At 42.4% G+C, this 23,221-nt stretch overlaps 1 protein-coding gene across 4 annotated transcripts in view; it reads right to left on the bottom strand.

The window, feature by feature from the left end:
• Positions 1–23,221, bottom strand: part of Ltbp1 (latent transforming growth factor beta binding protein 1) — a 239,592-nt gene that overhangs the window by 89,266 nt on the left and 127,105 nt on the right. For all 4 annotated transcript variants that reach the window (XM_004627602.2, XM_023711174.1, XM_023711172.1 and 1 more), the window contains exons 12-16: positions 22,791–22,916; positions 21,552–21,677; positions 20,867–20,989; positions 17,272–17,391; positions 5,565–5,687 (exon numbers count right to left, since the gene is read on the bottom strand). In XM_004627602.2, the coding sequence (XP_004627659.1) occupies positions 5,565–5,687; positions 17,272–17,391; positions 20,867–20,989; positions 21,552–21,677; positions 22,791–22,916 (618 nt within the window). The remainder of the gene's footprint in view (positions 1–5,564; positions 5,688–17,271; positions 17,392–20,866; positions 20,990–21,551; positions 21,678–22,790; positions 22,917–23,221) is intronic.

Raw genomic sequence — 23,221 nt, 5'->3', positions numbered from 1 at the left:
GAACTTATATTAAAAACCTGACTTATAACTCACCACCTCTCATATTTTGGATGCAGAAGACATACAACATGAACTAGTTTTGATTTGAAAACAGAACATGAAGCATGAAATAATGGCTGTCAGTGAGCTTGTACACTTGCCGAGCTGTGTAGAAAAAAAAAGCTCAAAATAGAAACAAATAAGAATGTAGGTGGTTATAAAAGGAAACTGACGTTTCTACTTTATTTAGAAAAAGCTCAAGTGGAAGGTCAAAGAGTTGCAGCAAAGAACACTGAGCTCTTTCCAAAGCATCAACGGAAAACTAAGAAAAATGTGAGTGTTGGGATGGCTGACGGAATGAATGCTGAAGGAAAGAGAGACAAGTGCAGATTCTTAAAACGCCGTGACTGAAGATAAAGCTGCTGAGACGGGAAATAACTCAGTCAGTGTTCTAAGAAATGTCATGTGTACGAAGTTACCCAACTGAGGAAAGAACCAGCGTCACCAACAGTGTGAACCCCCGTGGCAGGCATAGTTAATCAGTGCCTCTGTTCATCTACCCTGCTGCTCTGTTCTAATCAGGGGATGATGGAGCCTGTTCTGCTAAACACAGGGTGACCCTCGCCTCTTCTAAAACCACCAGTCAATTCCTCACACCGATGGTTATTACGACATGGCAGACTTGCGCTTCACTTGTGCCACAGGATTTTTTGTTTGTGAGGATTAGACCAGAGAGCAGATGCAAACAAAGCACGCTAGACTTCTACTCACGCCTGCCTAAATGAATCACAAATAAAATGAACACTGTGTTTTCAAGGCCATCGCCTAAGATCACTGTATGACTGTTTCCTTCTAAAACATCTTATTTTAAATGCCTCTAAAACTTTTTGCCAGGAAACCTCATTAACCGTATAGCTTTCTCTCAATTACCTGTTTCCTAAACAAAGTTACACTTCTTAATATCTATGGAGGCACTGATCTTTTCACAGTTTTATCCTGAGCTAAACAAGGTGTCAAGTTAGCCCATGTTCCATGGAATAGCTTGTACAGTTAGGATAACTGGAGTTCAAAAACTTGTGTCTTAACTTGTTACAACATTGACTTCAGTTAACTAGAACTTTTGTTTCATTGCTTGTGTTATCAGTCCCCGTCTCTTGTAAATAACTCATGGCTGCCAATTACTGATTGTCCGTAGAGGAATTTAAGAATAAACCAAATTTCACCTTAAGAATTATTATATTTCTTTCTATAATCTAAGTCTGCTAGCTTTAGGGATGGCAGTTATATTTTCCTTCAGTAAACCTTCTAAAACATTTGAGCTGTCAGTTCACAAACTTAAGACCCACAATAGCTCTTTAGCTGGTTGGCTTTCGCATGATGTCTGACAACATTTTTAGTGTCTTGGACTCTTGTACACTTTCCCCTAGAAGAGGACAGCTAAGCATTCCCATGTGAAGACGTGTGGCGAGGACAGACCCTTCATTCCAAGCAGCATCTGGGCATGCCAGACTCTTGCATCAGTTGCTCATTTCGTTGAGAAGTCTGTCAGAAGAAATTCACCATAAGCACTAACACACATACGTACACACACACACACACACACACACACACGGAATATTTGAGGTCATGCAGTTATCTTGACCAAGAAGATCTTTCTGTATTTAAAATGACTAAGTGAACAGCATAATTTATTTCTAGAAAATATTTTTTTCTTTTCCAAAGAGAGGCAGAATTTCTGAGACAAAGAAATCTTTCCAATAAAATAGGCATGCAGGACAAATGTCTTCCTCCTTTTGTGCCAAAAGGCAAACAGAAAACACTGACTTCCATGAAAAGTATTACTTTAAGGAAATTTTACTCATTTCTCTAACAAATTAAACCCAGAGTTAAAATAAACTATCTCAAGGTATGTGGAAATTTAGGACACAAGGTGCTAAAATGCACAAATAAAAATCGAATCAAGAGACACAGAATTCAGTTTACTAGGTAATATATTTACAATCAAATGTACAAAGCTGCCAGCTCATTTAATGTGATGAAGACAAAGCCAGTAGCAGGGACATGGGGTAAGACTGAGAGAGTGGCTGGGACAGTGGAGAAGGGACAGACTGATGATCTGGGATAAGTCTGACAACTAAGACATGTGGTAGTCTGGGAGAAGATCATGAGAAAAGTGAAGAAAAAGATGGCGCTACTGCAGCAAGGGAAGGCTTGGCAAGAGGAACAGCTCGTGTACAGGTAGGTTTCCAAAGCAGAAGATGGAGGTCTTGCCTTGTCCTATCCCAGACAGCAGCAGGGAGACACGGCTGGGATCTAAGCACAGGGCGCGGTCAATGTCAGGCAGAGACAACAGCCCTCTTCCATCTCTCAGCTTGGGCATGTGTTCCTTCCCTTGCCCGCCACGTTCTTCTCCCCTGTATTCAATACTTTGGAGCCAGTCCAAGCAGTAACACCTCTATAAAGCTCTCCCAGAAGTGTACAAGCCAAATCAGTCACATGCTTCTGGGCTTTTACACAACCTGCCCATCCTTCCAGCGTCACAGGCACCACGACTGCTACAGTGGCCTTGTGCTCTGTTGTATAGCAGCACCCACTGTGAACTATCTCCAGTCCTCTATGGTCCCATCCACTCTGCGTCAACTCCATGGCAGCCCATCACTGGTCCCTCTCTGAAGATGCACGAAGTGAGACTTCACAAAACAAGCACACACTGACTCTAAGTGTCAATACTAGACCCTGAGAGTCTAGCTTTTGGGTTTCTGTTTGTTTTTGTTTTGTGATGCTTGGATCAAATGCAGGGCCTCACACAGTTAAACATGCCCTGTACCACTGAACTATGACCCCAGCCTTGTTTTTATTGCTGCTTCTTCTCAAAGCAAGCTCTGGATTTTATTTGGATTTCACAAGCTTTTGCAACTGTGTCATTTTTATGTTTCAGGATCCAGTCCAGGGATCTACACTGCACTGAGCAGTCTTGCCTCCCCACTCAGTCTTTTGGTTGTCTATGACCTCGACTGTCATAATATGTAGAAGCTAAAATCCGGTTGAATGTCCCCAGCTGGTATCCACCTGCTGCCTTTCTCTTCAGACTGAAGTCAGGGGCTGTGGGAAAGATAACACACAGGTGAAGTGCTCTAGTCATCTGGTATCACCTGTCAGTGTCACCTGTCACTTGAATCACTTGCTTAAGTAGCTATACTGCTTTGATGTATTTTATGATCTCTGTCAGTTAGTAGATCTTGCTTCTCTTTTGCTGAGTAAGGGCTCCTTCAGAGACTATAACTTGTCAGTATATGTGCTGGGGAGCAGAGTACCTGCAACAGCCTGGCACCCAGTGCATGTGAGATGAAGAAGGGAAGGAACGAAGGAGGTGGCTTCTGCAGCTACCCAGCAGACCACCACACACACCTAGAAAGCAGTGTTTCGGGGCCGCGGCTCCACCTGTGCGACAGTGTGAATGCCAGTGCTCTGGGGGAAGCCCATCCAGGAGCAGCAGGCTGCCCTGGCTTGGTGATGGCCAAGAGCAGGACGGCAGGGATGAGTCGTACCATGGCATCCTCCCTGTAAGGAGTGAAATGAGGCTAGAAAGCTGAGACAGTCTCCCTCAGTTCACATAGCGAGCCCCTAGCAGAGCCACAGGTCAGGGAAGATGTGCAGCAGAAGATGGGCACAAAAGGTAAGGTGGTCGCGAGCATGTGCTGAGGTCAAGACAGGCTCAGAACATTCACAGGACAGCTGTGAAGCCAGCACCGCTGGGCCACAGAGCGCGGGCTGAAAGGCACAGTAGTGACAAACTGAAACACAAAGGGTAAGGACGGATTCTAAGCATTCACTTCAACTAGCAGAAAAGAACCAGATGGGCTCAAAAGAAAGAAGGTAAAATGAAAGATGGCTCTAAAGAAAGATTTTCTTTTAATAATAAAGATTCAAAAATATAAAAATTAAATAAAAGTAAACAAGATGTTTAAGGCTTGAAATCTTCATTTACCATAACCTGAGGCATGGGGGAAGAAACAATACCCCCTCTTTTATTTTAACTGTTTTGTAGATTTCATTAATCTTCCCCTTTTTGTCAGAAACAATACCTTCTTGCTACTCTCATTTTTAATTTTGCTTAAGGAGATGTATGACTTAAGTCCATAGGAAAACTGTGGATACGGGCCAAGTGAGAACAGCCCAGGAGAAAACAGAGGTACGCCATTCTAGTAGCAGGTACTGGAAGGAAGGAGCAAGTCACCATGCTCAGATGTCTTTTTGTTCCTTCCAAGCAGCAGCCGACGCTTCCATTCTTGCAGGACACCAGGCTGTCCCTGACCACTTGCCTACTCCAGTGGGAAATGATCGCCTCAGTGCCTTCATTTAAATTGATGCATTTACTTAGGAAAATTGAAGTTTCTACCTCTTTTTCCGCTTTGGAAATAAACCAACATGCTTTTAAGTATAAAAGTAGTGGAAGAATGCAGAAAGGAAACAACTTAAAAGTTTTACCATAGGAAAAAATTAGACTTACACAAAAAAAGAATTATAGGGCTGGGGGTGGAGCTCAGTAGTAGAGCACTTGTCTAACATTTGTGAGACCCAGTGTTTTTGCGGAACCGGGGACTGAACTCAGGCCCTTGCGCTTGCCAGGGAAGCACTTATTCTACTGAGCCATCTTCCCGCCCTAGACCCAGTTTTGAATCCTCAGTACAACAAGCAAATTGAATGAATGAATGAATGAATGAATGAATGAATGAATGAAATTATTTTTAAAAATTAGGGAAACCTTGGAAAATTACAACACCATACCATCAAAAAGTATATTCAAGATATATTATGGTGTGGGGCCTGCCCCTTAGCTCAGTTCTTTAAGTGGCTGCTTCAACAAAGCAGTCAGGCTCATGTTGCTGTGGTTTGATCCCCACAACTCAAGCCAGCCAAACCTGCCTTGAAGGCATTCTGAGCCAGCCAAAAAAAAAAAAGGGGGGGGATATATTATAGGATTATATATATATATATATGGCATCATACACATGGATTGAAAAAATGAAGTCTTAGAAATAGGATAAGGTATTGAGATAAATTTACAAAAGAATATAAATAGCAAATATATAAGATCAATGTTTGGGGCTGGGGATATGACGCAGTGGCACAGTACCTGCCCAGCAAGTGCAAGGTCCTGAGCTCAATTCCTGGTACCAAAATAAAATTAAATAAATAGGCCTGTAGCTTATAGACAGTCTCTAAAAAGTACATTTTTTCCATTGATGAATATATAGCCACTCTGTATTTGACCAGAATAAGGAACTGTTCTGAGGAACAGCAAACAAAATAGCTCCAAGTGGCTCAATCAAAACAGATGTAGGAGCCTGGCAGGATGGCACATGCCTATAATCCCAGCACTGAGGAGGCAGGAGGATCATTTGAGGGCAGCCTGGGTTACAAAGTGAGTTCAAGGCCAGCCTGAACTGAATAGCAAAACAGCGCCTCAAAAACAAAATAAACAAACCAACAAAAAATCAGATGCAGATAGTGACCATCAGTCGTCTTAATCTGTTTTTTCAATGAAATGCAAGTACAACGGGAAATCTGGTCGCAACCCTTACCTTGACAGTGCCTGTGGTCTGGCGTGGGGCTGAAGCCCTTGTGGCAGGAGCACATGTAGGAGCCTTCGAGGTTGGAACAAGAACCATTTCTGCAGACATTTGGTTCCAGGCACTCGTCTACGTCTTGCATAATGGAAACAAGAGAGAGAAAAAAAGATAAATTTGGATGGAAATGAAACAGCAGACCTTCAGCAGAAAAGAGCACAGAGTCTCAAGCTCTTGACCTGGCCTAGCAGAGGAAAACGGGCTCTGTCGGGAGTTGTACCGAGGGTCTGCACCTGAGCTCTTCCTGCCGGGCCTTGCCCCACAGGCATAAATTACAGAAGGTGCACACTGTGGGGAGGGGGGTTGGGGAAGAAAAGGTCATGTAGAGCAACACTATGCAAAACAAAGCTTTCTTAATAACCTAAAATGGGTGGGAGTCCATTCAGGAATTCAGTGTGATGGGGGAGTCCTCAGGAAGGAAGGCTAAGGCCTGTCACCGAGGGACCGCAGGTAAGTTTAGCAGAGAGGGGAGGGGGATTTGAACACAACACTGGCCTTGAAGATACCCGCGAATCTGTATAATAAAAAGCATCTAAGAGTCAGCCACTTGTCTGCCAGGCAGTTTGAAAGTAAGGTATAGACTAAAGAAGCAGATCAAAGAATACCAATAGTTAATTGTTAGTTTTTTTGTCATGTATTTATTGCATGTAAGCACTAAAGGCTTTACAGACATCATCTCATTTAATTATAATAAAATGTGTACAGGCTCATCATGTTACAGAGGCAAGAGCTAAGACCCGGAGAAGTCCAACAACTCACTTAAGCCCACACGAGCAGTTAGAAAACAGTAGTTGTGAGATTTAAATCCAAAGCCCATTCTTTTAATCTGGTGATAAGTTTCCACCATAGGCAAAGACTAGTGACAGTTAAACAAAGGAGAAATGCATGAGTTTGTGTTTCTTTTTCTTATTTTCTATTTACACTGAAAATAACCATTTAAATTTTGATGGAATTCCATTCAACAAAATTCAGTATGTTCTTCTGGAATATGGTCATTCTAAAAAAAAAAAAAAACCCTTCATATTCTCTATTCTATTTGAATACACTGGGGTAAGCCCGCTCCATGTTTCAGTGACAGACATCAGTGTGACATCAATATTCCAAAATTTAAACAGGAAGAACTCAGCCACAAAATGCTAAAATAACACAGGCCACATCACAATTTAGACTAAGCCTTATATCAGTCTGTAACTCAAAACATCTTAATCATAAAGTAGGCAAAAAAAGGAAAAGGAAAAGGCTCTTGAACGCATAAATTTCATTTGTTTAATGCTCACTGTGAGCTTTTAAAGCCAAGAATCACAGGCATAGACAACACAGATATGCTCTGAATCCAGCAACCTAGCGTTCAGATTACATTCATTTGCACTCTATTTTATTTAAAAGGCATTCTATCTTTCTTTCAGTACAATTCGGAAAGACCTATACTCAACTGTGCCAAGGAGTGCCAGGGCATGTACTTGTTTGTTCACACAGTCAGAGGGGTCAGGAGTTGGCATTACTCAGGTATTCCAAATTGCTTTCACAAAATACCACTAACTATGATGAACTGATCCTGGTCCAGGACAACCAAAATAGCACTTCCAGACTGACTCATTATCCACCCTTGTCTTGGTTGTGGGAATCCACTTTTGTGAAAGCTTAAAGCAAACAACTTGAAAGAGAAAGCCAAGTGCTACAGCCAAAGTAAATAATGGAACAGAATGACCTAGACACTAGGTTTGGAAATTCCAGACGGCAACGGGAAAATGTCATGTCTAGTATCTGGTTTGGTTTCAAAAATGTTAACAAGTTCAGAAATGTATGGATTGCTCGTTTTCATTATTTAGGCACTGGAGAGAGTGACTTAGAGGGCTGCAGAATGTAATAGCAAAGTCAATTTCTGAGGCCATGTTTTGCTCTAAAATAAATTAACAGACACTGCAGATGATCATTCATAACATACTTACAAAATGTCTATTTTTTAGGCTACTGCTGTGATGAATGATGAAGCAGAATTCTGTGAAATATCTACGTAGCTTGACATGTTTACTCTTCTCTCTACTTACGATAGACAAAATTGTATGGAACCAAAATCACATCAAGCCAACCATTCACAGATAAGAGCAATTGGAATTAGATTAGTACATGGTCTTAATGGAGATTATGCCCTGGAAGAAATAACTCTAAAACATAACAGAACTTCAGTAAAGAATGTCTGCAAAGGAAGAAGTCTAGAGAATAATCACATATAAAACATTTAATCCAGGGCCAGTGGGAAAGCTTAGCAGACTAAGCGCCTACTCAGGCAAGTGCAGGGACCAGGGATTGATTCCCAATCCCCAGCACCACATGCCAAGCCAGTCCCACCCCAGGTACCCTGAGCCAGCTACCGAGAGCAGGTGTGGTAGTGCACATCTGTAATCCCAGTGCCGGGGAGGCTGAAAACAGGAGGATCACTGTAAGTCTGAGCTGCATAGTGAGACCCTGTACCAAGCACATTTAAAAAAAAATTAATCCAAATCTCTCTCCTCAAATGCATATCCAGAATCCAGTTGGCATTGGCTATCCCCATGACATCTCACCGGTGTTTGAGTTTTCAAAGCTAAAATTGATCTCTCCCCTGCCTTTTCTTTATATTGTTTCTTCTATCAATATATATGCACAACTAGTCCCTCAAAATCCCACTCAAAAGCTAGGAGTCATTGTCCTGAATTCCTTATTCTTTGTCTTTCTCCACTTTCAACATGTTGTCAAGCCATGTCAGTCTACCTTCCAAATAGCTCTCAAGTCACCCACTTCACTTAATTCCTACTACTGCCATTTCCTCTGACCTAAACTACTGCCATAATCTTGTAATTTGTTTTCCTAACTCTTGTCATCTGTAACCTATTATCTGTCATGCAGCCAGGGTAAATCAGAACATACAAATCTAACCAGTAGTACTGCTCATCTACTTGGGAAGTGAGGTCCCTACCCGGCCCACTGTCCACACTCCTCATAGTCACCTACCTCTAGAGCAGAAGGTCGAGACAAAGCATTTGGTTTTCTACATTGGAGCTCAAGCCTCATCTTACTCCAAGAAAGTGTTACAGCCTTGCAGAACATTCACACTAACCAAATCCTTCCAATGCACTGACATAACGAGTATGAAGGCCTTTGTGTTCTATCTCAGGCAGGAAACTCACCATGAATACTACTCTGCTCTTGTAAACATGGGTTTTAAACATCGAACAATTTACCAGTGTGCTAAGAACACATGATAATTTGGCCTTTGCCATTCAATAAATTAATTAAATCTTCTAGAATAAAGAAGTTGTCAAAGGTTTAAAGGTCAGACTCTGTAGATATGACGGCCCTAAAGTTTATGCATCTGCCTTACTATGCTACCACCCAGTCTAAATTGATCTTTCTCATGTATGGTGCTTGGAGACACTCTAAAAATGTTCTGTTGAAAACGACAAATCCTCCGGGAAAATTCCCAGTAGAGGAATAGCTGGTGTAAAGGGGATTTCCAGTCCAACTTTTCTAAGGAGTCTCCATTCTGATTTCCATAACGGTTGCACCAGTCTACATCCTCACCAGCAGTGGAGAAGGGTTTCTTTTTTCCCCACAGCCTCTCCAATATTTGTTGTTGGGTGATTTCTTTATGAAAGCCATTCTTTCTGGGGTGAGATGATATCTCAATGTGGTTTTAATTTGCATTTCGCAGATGGTTAGTGATGTGGAGCATTTTTTCATATATTTATTCGCTTCTTTAATTGCATCCTCTGAGAAGTGTGTGTTCATCTCAGATGCCCATTTCTGGACTGGGTCTTTAAATTTTGGGGCCCTAGTGTTTTTTAGTTCTTTATAAATTCTAGAGAGTAGACCTTTGTCTGCGTACTTATTTGTCATGATTTTTTCCAAATTTGTAGGTTGCCTTTTCACTTTGTTGGTAATTTCTTTTGAAAAAAGAAATAAAATATAGTAAAGAAAACTATTTTTATGCTCAGTTCTATCATGCATGCGTAACTATTAAATATATTTTGTGATTCTTCTCTTATGTCATTTTTTATATATACTGTAGACATGAGATCCATAATGTCAACATAGCTGAGGCTTAGAAATAAAAAAAAAATCTTTTAAATTAAAAAAAAAAAAAAAACGACACATGCCAGGCCCACGGGCTTCCTGCACTAGCCATCCAGCAACCCTACCAGAAAAGACAGGATCGTCTGGCATCATTGATCCTTCCTGAGCCCTCGTTGATTGTTAGCATCACTGCTTCCTTTTAAAGATATTTCACCTCATTGTGATCATCAGTATGAAGCTCAGCAGTCAACAATGGCAGCATTAACCTCCCTCTAGCTCTCTGACAACTCTCCACTCATCACAATTTCACAGCCACATCTCTCAGCTGGCCAGCAGTCCCACCTTGCTAGCTCTTCCCTTGCCTTGAGATGACCTTCATTTTGGCAAGGAACTTGTTCTACCTTTTCCTTCCTAATATATCAGGAACTTACAAGACTGCCTCAAGTCTCTCTCTGATAGGTTACTGACGAGGTACACAGCATCTTCAGACGCTGACTTTTCCAGTCGTGTCCGTGACCTCCTCCAGCTATATGCACAGTCCCTCAGGCCCCACCTATCAGTTCCTTGGAGTTAGCTAGAATTTTCCAAAGTGACAGTTTACATGTGTTACTTTCTGTGTTTTCAAGGAGATGAGGCTCTCAGCATTGTAAGCCAATCATTTCTTTGAGGTCATTCTACCACAATTAATTTCTCAGTCACCAACACAGACTTCAGTGAATAGGTACCATCTGAATTCATTCCAGCTCTATAGCAACGTGAATACATGGGATGACTACCCACCACGATGGGCTATCACTCACTTTAACTGAGTGTGAAAGATTCTTCACACTCAGTATCTTACACTAAAGATGAGAGGAGAACATATGTGATAGAAAAGTCAGCCTGGAAAAATGAGAGGCAGATAGGCTGCTCTGTGTGATAAGGCTGCTCCAAGTACACCTGAGGTATAGTAAACCCCAGAGCCTCAGGCCTCTCTGTCAATTCTGATGAGGCTAAAATGTGCAGTAGCAGCACAGCTGACAAGAATCTGCTACACAATCCCTGAAGAATCACCACTGCTTTTCAGAACTGGAGGAGAACCAAGGCTGTGCATGTCCTATACAAAGTGCCAGCGATGACCTCAGAAAACTCAGCCCTCTAATCTCACCAAATTACTGGCTTCCTAACTCACCTTTCCAAAGGAACATTCTGTCTTTCAGAAAAACAGCTGCCGTACCTGTGACACAGACCCGCCATTGCCAACTCTGGAATCGCCAAGCCACTATTATCACTGCTTCCAAGGACTGACTCCCACCCAGGAGGGTTCCCTCTCCCTATGAACTTTTACACAGGAGAGGTATATGAGATGTGATGTACAGGTAAATCCTGGACTTATGGAGACGAGACCTGGGGTTGTGGCCTGGTTTGACCATTTATTACCTCACTTTGAGTAAGCCCATTCACCTCTTTGAGAATCGATTTTCATGTCTGTCCCCCATGAACTGTGAGTATCAAATGAAACAATCCAATTAAAGTCAACTTGTAAGTTACACAATTAGCAGTATTTATTACAATAAATATTCTTCACACACATGCATGGTCCCTGCCTCCAAAAATGAGGTTTCTGTCACTGTTGTTTCTGTAATTTCAAATCTTTTCTGACATCTAATAGATGTCAATGAATAACCTCGTGATCGTTAGAAGACTCCGTTAGTGTATAATGACTTAGGGATAAGGCCGGCATTTACACAGTCTATACAGTTTGCCAAAGGTACATGTGCTTTGATGCCAGCTTATACAAAAAAATCAATGCGGTATAAAAGTCTTCAATTCTATATAAATCCATGAATATTCCTAAATTCTATAAATGGTAGTACTGAATCTGGAATGCTGAAAATAAATCCACTAAAGTGTCAAAAGGATAACTAGAACAATGAGTTCTCCATGTTTACCCCTCCAATTCTATGGGTCTGGTTTTGGCTAAGAGTGGGCTAACAAGTTGTTAACTGCATTGAACAATACTAGTTTCTTCACATGCTAAGAACTGACAGATTTGAAGACTTAAACAGAGTTCAGAAAGTGATCTTTCACTTAGAGATTAACAAAGAAAGACTAGGTAAAATGTTAGAAACGTATGTTACATGTCACATGGTCACCACAGACTCAATTACAAAGCAAGATAATAAAGTAACCCTAAAAAAGGCTGGCTGCATCTAGACAGCGAGAACAAATATTCTCCCTTGTGAAGGACAGCAAACAAAATAAAGAGTGGAAATACCACTATTATTATAGAACCCTACTCATTTGTTAGGAACTCTTACCAACACTATGGAGAATTACAATTTCTAAGAATTTACCTATGTAAAAAAATGCGAGGAAGTTAAAAAAAATTACTTTAATTCATAAAAGAACATTCCTAATTGATAGGCAGAGTTAAAAACTCTATGACATGAGTTTTTTTTTTAAAGCCAAAGAGGGGGTAGCCAAATAGTTCAGTGGATTAAAGCACCTGCAAGGAGGCGCAGGGGCCAAAGATTCGACCTCCAGCCTGCCGTGCCAGCCCCGCCCCCAGGATGCATTGAGACAGCAATTGACACTGGGCATGGTGGTACACACCTGTTATCCCAGCTCTTGGGAGGCTGTAAAGAGGCGGATCACTATGAGTCCAATCTAGTGGTGAGACCCTGAACACCCTGTAGGCCCTTCCCAAAAAAAAAACAAAAACAAACAAACAAACAAACAAAAAAAAATGAAGAGAATAAATATGATTACATAGCGTATTGTACTATACAGTATAGAGAAATGTGGCATACTGTTTACTTTAACAGGTATCAGTCATTATCATCTTTCTTATATTTCATGACAAACGCAATAAAGAGAAAGGTGCTCTGGTTTGGAGAACAAGGATTGTAACATTTATGGGGGCAGAGACCTTACTAGGTACTACAAATAACTTGTTTAATTTTGGCAATAGACCCCAAAAAGATATTTCAATTTTTTTTTTTTAGTATTCTAAACTAAACTTCAGAAAAAATCACATAAACCAAAGTATGTTTCACTTTCGTGAACTAAGATATAACCCTATATCAGATACACTAAAGGTTATCTTTAAATCACGAAATGTGAATGCATTTCCTTGGGGGATGGCTTTCGTCAGGTTTGAGTGATGCCAGCTGTCTTCCAAGAGTTAAGAGAACCTCTAAGCTGAGTAGCTGACAGGCTGGCTTCCCTTGGGAGAGGTTCTGGGTGAAGCAGCCAGTGGGAACCAGCCAGAACCCACAGTGATGAAGCAGTCATGAAGGACAGGGGTCATCAAGGGGGCAGAAGTCCAGGCTGACTGTTCGGTCCAAGGACTGCAGTGCTGACCAGTGAAAGGCACTCTTGAGAAGAGGCTGCATCCACAACTTGAAGGAAGCAGATACAGTAGCGCAAAAGCCAAGAAGAGTTGCCAGACATTATGGGATGACGTGTTAGGTGGAGTCTGAAAATGATCGGTATTTGAAGGGGACAACAAACAACTGATAATATTACCCCGAAGAAAACACTAGGAAGAAATGTCGTTTCCACAAAACACCTGTTAGCCTTTTACATATTTCTACACAATTTGTAAAGATAAACAAATCAAGGGGAGGCATCCATCAGATCCATTCTATAAGTTTGGTGTGGTAGCACATACTTGCAATGCCAGCACTCAAAAGGCTGAGGTTGGAGGAGGAAGGGTTCGAGGCCAGCCTGGGCTACATAGAGAGATCATGTCTTACAACCATCACCACCATCACCACCACCAAAACAACAAAACAAAGGAGCCACCCTATGGGTCGTGGATATAATGAGGCCCGTAATAGTTCATCAATTTCATTTTTTAGCCTGAGAAAATAAAAGAAAGAATAACTGGTACCATAACTCCACAGCATATAGGGGTCAAAACAGCGAATTTTTTAAAACTTTGTTGAAGAAAAGTAAAACAGAATTTCATAACAAAATAATAGGAGGATAACAGTAGTTAATGCATTGCACATGGTGGTTCTTCAAAGTAGTTACTCAGAGTAGAGGACATGGGTATAAAGATTTTCTACTCAATATTAGTACAAACCTCCTTTTCAGTGAACTAACAGACACTGAGAGTGTAACTATCTTGCCTTTTTCTCCCTTTTCCTTTCCTAGTTCCTTTTTCCCTTTAAACAATTACTACCTATTTCAATATATATTTATACAATATAAACATATATCATATCCTAGACCTTATCTAGTCTTTCAGTTTTTCACACAAGGGGGACAATACAATGCCTATGCATGCGGGTCTGATTTATTTCACTTACAGAAAACAACCATGCTTAATGAAGCCTTTTAAGAGGACAGTCAAGAGTCAATTGATGTGAACATTGACAAATTTAAAAAAAAAATGAGCATCATGACAAGTTTATGTAATATTTTATAAACACTGTCTGACGTGGCCAGTGAGAGAGTTCTAGAAAAAGAATACTCAGGTGTCTGGAACACAACAACTCCATGAGGTAGAGACTGTCCACTCTACAGGTAACAACTAATAAATGTCAAGTGTAGGATTTTCTTCAAAATTCATGATTTTAGGAATTTTTCACGTTTTTAATGTTCTTCCATTAAACCAACAAGAAAAATATCAATATATCCTAAATTATCTGCACTACAAGGATATCAAAAAGCAAATACATGGCCACAGATGACTGTTAAGAATACCTCATTATAGCTCAGCAGACTAAGTGCCTGCATTGGCAAGCACAGGAACCAGGGTTCGATCCCCAGTCCCGCATGCCATGCTGGCCCCACCCCTGGGGCATGCTGAGCCAGCAAATGAGTCTGGGCATGGTGGTGCACACCTGTGATCCCAGCACTGGGGAGGCTGAAAACAGGAAGGTCACTATGAATCTGAGCTGCATAGTGAGACGTACCAAATACATAAATGAAAAATGAATAAATAAGAATACCTTGTTTATAACATATCATTGGCCATTCTGGCAACCAGATGATCTCTGGCAACCCCACCTATATCCCATAGGCAGTCTTATCATTTCTTCTCGCGATGTTGACTATGTCTGACGTCCCATTGGTTTGACTTGCTTACTTGTTAAGCTAAAAGCACTAGCATGTGTTTCCAGTCAAGGGCAGTCTCTTTTGTTCACTCTTAATCCATGTTGTTTTAAAAGCATCTCACATGCTATATATAAATTTCAACATGCTTATTAAATGAGCAAATAAACACATGCCAAGTTGTAGTATCAGTTGGCTCACTTCCAAGAGAGGCTTAAGACTGTATCTTCTGGGCCAGGTAGACAGCTCAGTGAATAGGCACTCGCCTGGCAAGTACAAGATCCTGAATTCAATCCCCGGTTCCGCAGGGGGGTGAAAAAAAAAGACTGTGCCTTCTGAAGAGTATTTTAGAGTACTAAAGTACAAAGGTGGGAAAACTAAAATATATAAAGGCACAAGAAAATGGGCTAAGAATTCATCAGCATTGTCAGCATTTTGTTGGTTTGGTTTGGGTTTTTTGGCAGAACTGGGGATTGAACTCAGGTCCTTGCACTTGCCAGGGAAGCGCTTATCCTACTGAGCCATCTCCCCGGCCCCGTTGTCAGCATTTTGTGGAAAAAACTCAATCCACTCACTGGCTCAATACAAGAAAGACACACTGCAATATCTGCTCTTGGTCACACTCAGGTTTTCAACACTCGAAAGCTCCATTACCATAAAAAATTAAGATGGAGAAACTATTTCAACATGATCTGCCAAAACCCTCATGAGAGATTTAGAAACTTCAAGTTCAATATAAAAAAACGGATAGAACAGCAACTCTATCACGGAAGAGTGACCTAAGCTGTGGGTTACATGGAGCCCAAAATCTTACCCAAAGAAGAAGGAAAAAGAACACTGCCTGCTCTTGGTAACAAGAAACACAAGACCGCAGCAAGTCAGAAACAAAAGCTATTGCCTGGAACCAGGGACCGAATGTGTCACTTGGGTGGAGTTGAGCAACACGGTGACCTAATATATTTGCTGATGATTCCACTCATCTGGCTGGCAAAAGTAAAACTGCTTTGAAATAAGGTCCTATGTTTCTGAAATGAATCAAAATGTTCAAATACACACGCACACGTATATGCGCACACAACGTGAGAGCTCCATTAGAATTATTTGTATAGAAGAAGAGCCTCCTGCCAATCTGGTCAGTCACGCCCCATTAACATCAGAGCATGGGGTACTACTGTACTATAAACCACAGCTGCTAAGGTGAAGTCCAGGCATCGGCCTAGGGTGACACATCCACATGTGAGCAGGGCCGCAGCACAGCAGCTTGGATGACCAAGTACGACACTGATGCCAAATAGGAAAATTAAAATCCAGTACGCTTTCTGGTTAGCAGCAATTACATAAACAAATGCTTATCAAATAAACAACTAATGAATAAAAGTATTTTATCTTATTCCCCAAAGATCTACATCTCATAGTCCCACAGCAGGCCCTCCTGGAACGCGTGTGGGGGCTCGGGATGGGGGCTACGCCTGCACTGGCTATGGGGGCTGAGCTGCTGCTGCTGCCTGGTGATGGGAACTGAGCCCTGAGTTCGAGGCTGTTTCTACCACCTACTTATCCCCACCCCTTCTGCAATACTAAAATGTCTTCCCAGAGTTACTACCATAAAGTGCCACATTTCTATCTGGATGGCTAGGGTCTGACGTATCCACTCCTACATTCTGTAGCAAGGCTTCCCTTGTTTCCTGCGTTTAGTTACCGTGGCCCTCTGAAACAGGACTTGCTCCCTCTCTGCACCACTGCCTTGCCCATGCTGTTTCCTATGCCCCAAAGGTTCTCCCTCCCTGGTTAAATCTCAACACAACCATTTTTCTAAGGGCAACTCATTCTATCATAGATCTCTCCTTCCTGCTTAGTACTTGCACTATTTATCTGCAAGATGGAATGTAAGGCCCGTGAGGAAGGGGTCATGCCTGGTTTCGTCTATGTATTCTAGAAGCTGGTACAACTCTGGGGTTGGGTAATAAGTTCTTAACAATTTGGGGAAGAAAGGAAAGGACAAATGGGTGGAACACTTAACTCACATATACAGACTCCTGGCATGGTTTGGAAAAAGAGCTGGATTTTTAAGAAAAAAAATGACGTGGTGAACAAATACACAGAAGAAAAAGAACCACAGCAAACTTACCCTTTCATCTTCCTTGGAAGCTAAAGCACTACACTCACTACCTCTATGGCCAAACTGTGTGCGCATTTCCTGGACTGTTTGTCCATCTTTCCATGTTCTGAGGCCTCTCTTTTTTAAAGCATTTTTCTCATCATTCCTCTCTTCCCTATAGTACTTATTATTTTTGTTTTAGTTATCAGATTAGGGACAACAGTTTGCTGTTTGTTCAGTTTGTTTCAATCAGAATGACTCATTCTACCTACCATCTCCCATCCTTCACGCCAACCCACTCTCTTATTTTCTCCATGGTGAAAAATTACTTTAATTCTGAGGAGAATGAAAACTTGTCCCCTCCACCTCCATTTCAGAGGAAGGCTAAACTGGCACTGCGCCACTATGAGGAAATGGGCTATGCAGAAGAAACAAACACTCAAACTAGGATGATTCAGCGCTTACCAAGGCACTGTCCATGCCAGCCTCGGAACCCTTCTGTGCAGGGGACGCATTGGTAAGATCCAGGAGAATTCACACACTGCTCATCTGGGCAAGTACTTGGAGCCAAGCACTCATCAATATCTGAAAGAAAAAACCCAAGTAACTAGGTCATGGACATTTTTTCAGAATACCGAGATGAATTTTCACTTTTGTGGGGAAAAGCATGTTATAGCTACATTTCAGTATAATACTTTGGTGAGATAATGGGTCTAGACAGCACCCAGGACAATAATGTATGGCTCAGGTATACCTGGATTAAGTATTTACAACAGCTCAAGAAAGAAATTGGCCTTAAGTCTTCAGCTGGCAAGGTCAGGTTTAGAATCTAACATACGGGATTTTACCCTGGGAGAGGCCCGCTCTTCTGGGGCCGTTTTCTGGGACATCAAAACTCAAATCACAGCCAGAAGGAAATACAAGGGATGAGGATGAGTGTGATGGAGCTCCGTATCCACTTGGCTGGAGGTGTTCTCGTCAGACGTGGCATGCTCTGGAGCAGCGGTGGAGAACCTCTGGCACGTGCTCCACGGTGCACTGTTTCTTACCATTGAAAGCTCTGAAAGGTTCGCCGTCACAACTCTAGGAAAAACCTCTTTGCTTTTATGGACTCAAGAGCAGCCTAACTTTGAATAACTTAAAACTGGAGTTCCTTGTAGGAGGAAAAAAAAAAAAAAAACCCTAAGACTGAACTCACCCTATACCTTCAAGATTTTCCAGGAAATGTGGAATGACCCTGTGCGATACTGTCTGGGAATTTCATTTTCACTTCCACTGATAAGTTATTATACATCAATTTTTCTAATACTAGGGAAAAAATTGCCTTATAGGTACCCATGGCTATGGCTATGGCTGTGGCGGAGTTAACTACTAACATAACTTTAGGGATTTTTTAAAAGAATAATAAAAACATGGTGGGAAATATAATACAGTAAAGAGCTCAATGGCTTAAAGATGAGTGGAAGGAGGTCCCCATCCAAAAAGCATGCTTCTTTTTGGAAGCAGATTTTGTATTCAGGTGAACAGATTTAACACCTGAGGGTCCCAATACAGCAATGTACAGTTTACAGGGCACCTGAATGTATTTAATGCATAAGTAGATTTTCAGAACAAAGCTGAACAGTTAGAGTAAAGAAATATAGAACGAGTTCACTAACTAAATAACTGGGTATATGTGATGTCTACGTTCCAGAGAATTTGTAAAACGTCTCACTCCACACCCTTACACATTTGCTTAAAGTGAAAATGTGGAGCACGATACTAACAAAATATGTGTTTATTTGTCTTGCAACCTTTTTTTTTTCCTGTAAGTGGAAGATTCTTGCCAATAGACAATGACACACAGCCTCAGTCCCTTTCCCCCTCCCTCTCCATGTCCCTTTTAAGGTCAGATGTTCTGAGACTTTTTGTTCTATAAAAAAGATGAGGCTTGCCAGTTTCCTTTTCCAAACAGCATTACATTCTCCTTTGGATGAGATTTTAAAAATAGAAACACAAGCGTTATGTCAGAGCATGTCACTGAGATAGGATAGTCCAGCACACAGCGCACTGCTGAGCCGCGCAGGGTAACGCTCCTGCCGCCCTGTAGCTCCTCACCTGCTCACCTGTGCTCTAAGTTAGGGACTACCTGCCTCATCACCTCTGAGCAGCACAGAGCAAGGGAGAATGACATAATGTCTGCAAACTGCAGCAGGGCCCTGGGAGACTGGGGCTGTTTGAAAGCAGCTCCATTAGTGACAGCTGAGAAAATCTCCAGCAAGCCAGAAGCCCGGGGACCTTTGGTTCTGGTCCACAGTGAAATTAGAAAACAGCCTCGTTGCTTGGCTCCTGCTTCTTTTCAAGCCTTTTGATGGCAACAGAGTGATCTATTGTTTATTCAGGGAGCCTGGTAATGTTTCGGCTAAATAATTACCATATATTGAATATTACTGAATAAGTCATTCAACTTTCAACTGACTTACATAATTTTCAAATTTTGAGACTGCTCCTTTCTAGTCCTATTGTTTACGTACCTTCTCTCTCCATCCTGTGGAACTTAGGGATGTCTGACTTTACTGGTGGGCACTGTTTAGCACACAAAAGCTTGTCACCTAAGTCCATGCACATGTTTTCAGTACACCCCATGGTTCCTGAGGCACTAAGAAGATTGGGCATGTATCAAAGGGGCCAAGGAAGACACAGGCCTGAAGAAATTAAACCTGGAGAATTAATGGAGTGAGGGGGGCCACACCAGTCAATGCCACATGCACTCATAGTCCCAAATTGGCTTCAAGGCTCCCATTTTATAGGTGAAGAACTGAGCTCAGCAAGGTCTCAGTAACTAGCTTAGGGTGAGCAGGTACCACGGGCGAGTGCAGCGAGCTAACTCTAGTCCTTACTCTTTCCCATTCCTGTGCTGCCCCTCTGAAGCAAAGGGAGGATTCCTTGGAATAGGACGTTGTGAACACGTTGCCACTTGTCCCTTAATCCCTCATCTTCAAATGCAAGACTATGTTCTGTCTCTCTGTCTCTGTCTGTCTGTCTCCTCAAAAGCCCAAGGAGCAGATGCAAGAGACCAGCACAAGAAGAAGGTGCAAGCTGCTGCAAAATGCCTATTTAGCCCTCACTCCAAGCCTGGGTCATTGGACCTGTGGAGAAAAGCCACATGCTGAAACCAGGGGACACCCCATACAGAGTGGTCCACCCCATCTGCCCCACCCTAGCTCTTAGAAACCCGGCCACATCAGAAAAGAGGTGGACAGGCCAGCAACCAGGATCCGGCAGCATAGCCACATCCAGGCCTCAGCCCTCGCGTGTCACAGCAGGACCGCAACAGCAGCAGCAGTAGCAGCCCATGCCTTTCTTCAAGGAAAAAAAGCCATAGCGGTTTCAAAAAGAACATGTGTAACCTGGACAATTCCACGAGCAGAAATTTTAATGGAAAATGATTCTGGATGTGCTGTCTATAGTTCCCAAAACCTTTTTTTAATAGCAGAAAGTCATGCCACTGGTGACTAATGAAGACATTTTATCTAGCATGGTTGGAAGCTGACCCAGAGGTGGTCAGCCAGCGCCGCTGAAGGGAGTCTGCTAGTGAGGCCCAGAACACATGCAAAGGAGGCAGTGGAGACCACAGAATGCGCCAAGGTGAAAAGGTCAACATCGAAAAGTCAGTGCTGGTCACACCTGCACCGTGTTTCTGGAGGCATGAGCAAGACACTCTAATTAAGTCTAGGCTCGGGCTAAGTTACACACAATTAATTGTTATAAATGATCTCACTCCAAACATCAGGGAAGGCAGATACTGAGGTGAAAAATAATGAGAACATCAAAAAGGAAAATGAACCAGATGGAGCTGTTGGAGAGAGGCACGGAGCTATGACTCCAGGGAGCAGAAGGTTGGAGGCGCCGGGGTTACACTGGGGGGAGAGGAAAAGAGCCAGATGAGGTGCCCCCCGGCCTGGCGTCTGGACCTAGCCCTGAGTTTCACCACCGCACATGCCCAGCAAGAGCAGGGCCACACTGTCCCATCTGGTCCCTTCCTGCTCCATCCCACCCCATCCCACTCCCCACGACTCACCCTCACAGCGGCCTCTCCGGGTCATGCGGTACCCACTCTCGCAGTACTCACACCGGAAGGCACCCACAGTGTTGATGCAGTGGCCCTCGCCACAGACATCGGGCCTCAGGCACTCGTCCACGTCTACTCCAAGCAGAAAACAATCGTCAAGATTCAGCTTGCAAAATATCACTTATTTTTTAAAATCATTTATTTATTTGGTACAGGGTCTCGCTATGCAGCTCGGACTCGCAGTGATCCTCCTGTCCCAACCTCCCCAGCTCTGGGACTACAGGTGTGCATCACCATGCCCAGCTTCGGTGGCCGGCAGGGAAGCACAGCACGCAGTAGCACAGATCGAACCCAGGTCCTTGCACTTGCCAGGCAGGCGCTTAGACCGCTGAGCTACCTAAGCCCCCAAAATGTCATTTCATACCTTTCCTAGCATAGTTCCAATGTACGCACAAAGTAACTGGTTTCTGTTATCATCCCTTTGATTTGACATGCTTCAAAATCACACTGTTAGCATATTTCTGATAACCCCTTCCAACATGTTGGAGGGGGGAAAAATCTATTTTACATCTCCCATCGCCTAGTAGATTGTGTGTCATAAAATATGTTTCACAGTAAGTCTAGATTATCTGAGAGGGGCTGATGAACCTAAATCCCCAGCTCTGGGCATATATATGAAAAGCACCATCATTACCTATGCAGCCGGTGCCTTCCTCAGGGGCCATAAAGCCTGCTGGGCAAATGCAGAGGAAACTTCCCTCCGTGTTTTCACAGCGGCCCTGGGAGCAGAGGTGCTGGGCCTGAGCGCATTCATCAATGTCTGTTACAAAACCAAACATGGAAAGAGATTAGTGCTGTGTATCAAGAACTTGGTCGCCTCCTTGTTCTGTAACAAGGAACCCAGGATACGATTCCATGGGACCACAAACCTTCGGAACTGAACGGGGTAACGGAAAGAGACCTGGCTTTTCACCCCAAGTACTTGAAGGATGATTAATGAGAATGGGCAAGCCGCTTGCTGCGTGCTGCTTCAAAGGCTGAGACTACAACCCCATGGCCTTGGTATTTCAAAGAGACAGATTTCAGGGCAACCCAGGGTGACTTCAGATACCTTAGGGTCACGCAAGCCCTGGAATCCAGTGTCGTTATCACAGTCAGACTCTACCCTACATAGGGTAGAGCTAGACGATGGTATCTCCACTAATTTTTCTAATAGTCTAGGTTCTAAAGGTGAATTTATACAAAGTAGGCAAACGACAAGGAAAGAGCCACGTTACCAAGCACGTGGATGATCCCATTTACATCCTGTATGTACGCACAAAAGTAGCTCATAATAAAGTACTACTAGATATGTACCATTGTTGCTGGATTTACTTTGCCAGTGTCTTATAATTTAGAGCTGAATTTTCCTTTTTCAAAAAAGAAAATTAGATTTAAAGTTAACAAATTAAATTATCTAATCCTACTATACCTCTTTCTGAGATAACTTTTATTCTGAAGGAACACATATGGGATCCCTTATTTACAAATTCATTAACACTTCGGTGCCAGCACAGGTGGACCTTCAATTTAGAAATCTGATGTGGAAATCAGACGGTAAGTACTTACAAGAACTCTTTATTGAAACATATATTAACTTACTTTCGCTAACTATGTCCATGGGGAGTTATTTCTAGAGCTCTTCTTTTATTTACTTGACCTGAGAAACTTCTGTCAATTATTCTACATAGATGGAAATGTATTATATTTGGTAAAGTCTGTAGCGATGACTGAAGAGAATCCCAGGAGTTTGGCAATGCTTCTTTTGAGGCCCCTAGCTACAGCATTTTGAAAGTTACAGTAACCTTTTCTCAAGATTCTGTTTGAGAAAAGAGTGCTTTAACAGTGTAAATGTTTTGCGCTGAATAATTATGTCCACTAAGGCGCCTCTTACCAACACATCTCCGCTGCTGCTCGCTGAACCTGTAGCCCTCGTAGCATATGCACGTGTACCTCACTGGCAGGTTAATGCAGTGTCCTGCTCCACAGATATCCGGATTCACGGTACACTCGTTGATTTCTTTAAAAGTAAAAGCAAATAAAGAAATATGAAGAAAACACAGAATTAAAGACTTAATCGCTCTTTGCAAGCTATTGCTTTGTGTTTCCTTAGTAGCTTAAAAGAAAAAAGAAGAAGAAGAAGAAGAAGAAGAAGAAGAAGAAGAAGAAGAAGAAGAAGAAGCAGCAGCAGCAGCAGCAGCAGCAGCAGCAGCAGCAGCAGCAGCAGCTGTCACACTTAAAGCTGGCCTCCGAAATCAAGTGTAGATTCCTGTGACTGTCTTGGGTTGAGCACTCCCACTCAAGGTCATCAACACTTTGTAAAAA

Source organism: Octodon degus, unplaced genomic scaffold (genome assembly GCF_000260255.1).
Source record: "Octodon degus isolate 3935 unplaced genomic scaffold, OctDeg1.0 scaffold00020, whole genome shotgun sequence".
Classification (NCBI taxonomy): domain Eukaryota; kingdom Metazoa; phylum Chordata; class Mammalia; order Rodentia; family Octodontidae; genus Octodon; species Octodon degus.
Note: the sequence above shows the minus strand (reverse complement) of the source record. Positions and strands in the feature narration are given on the sequence as shown.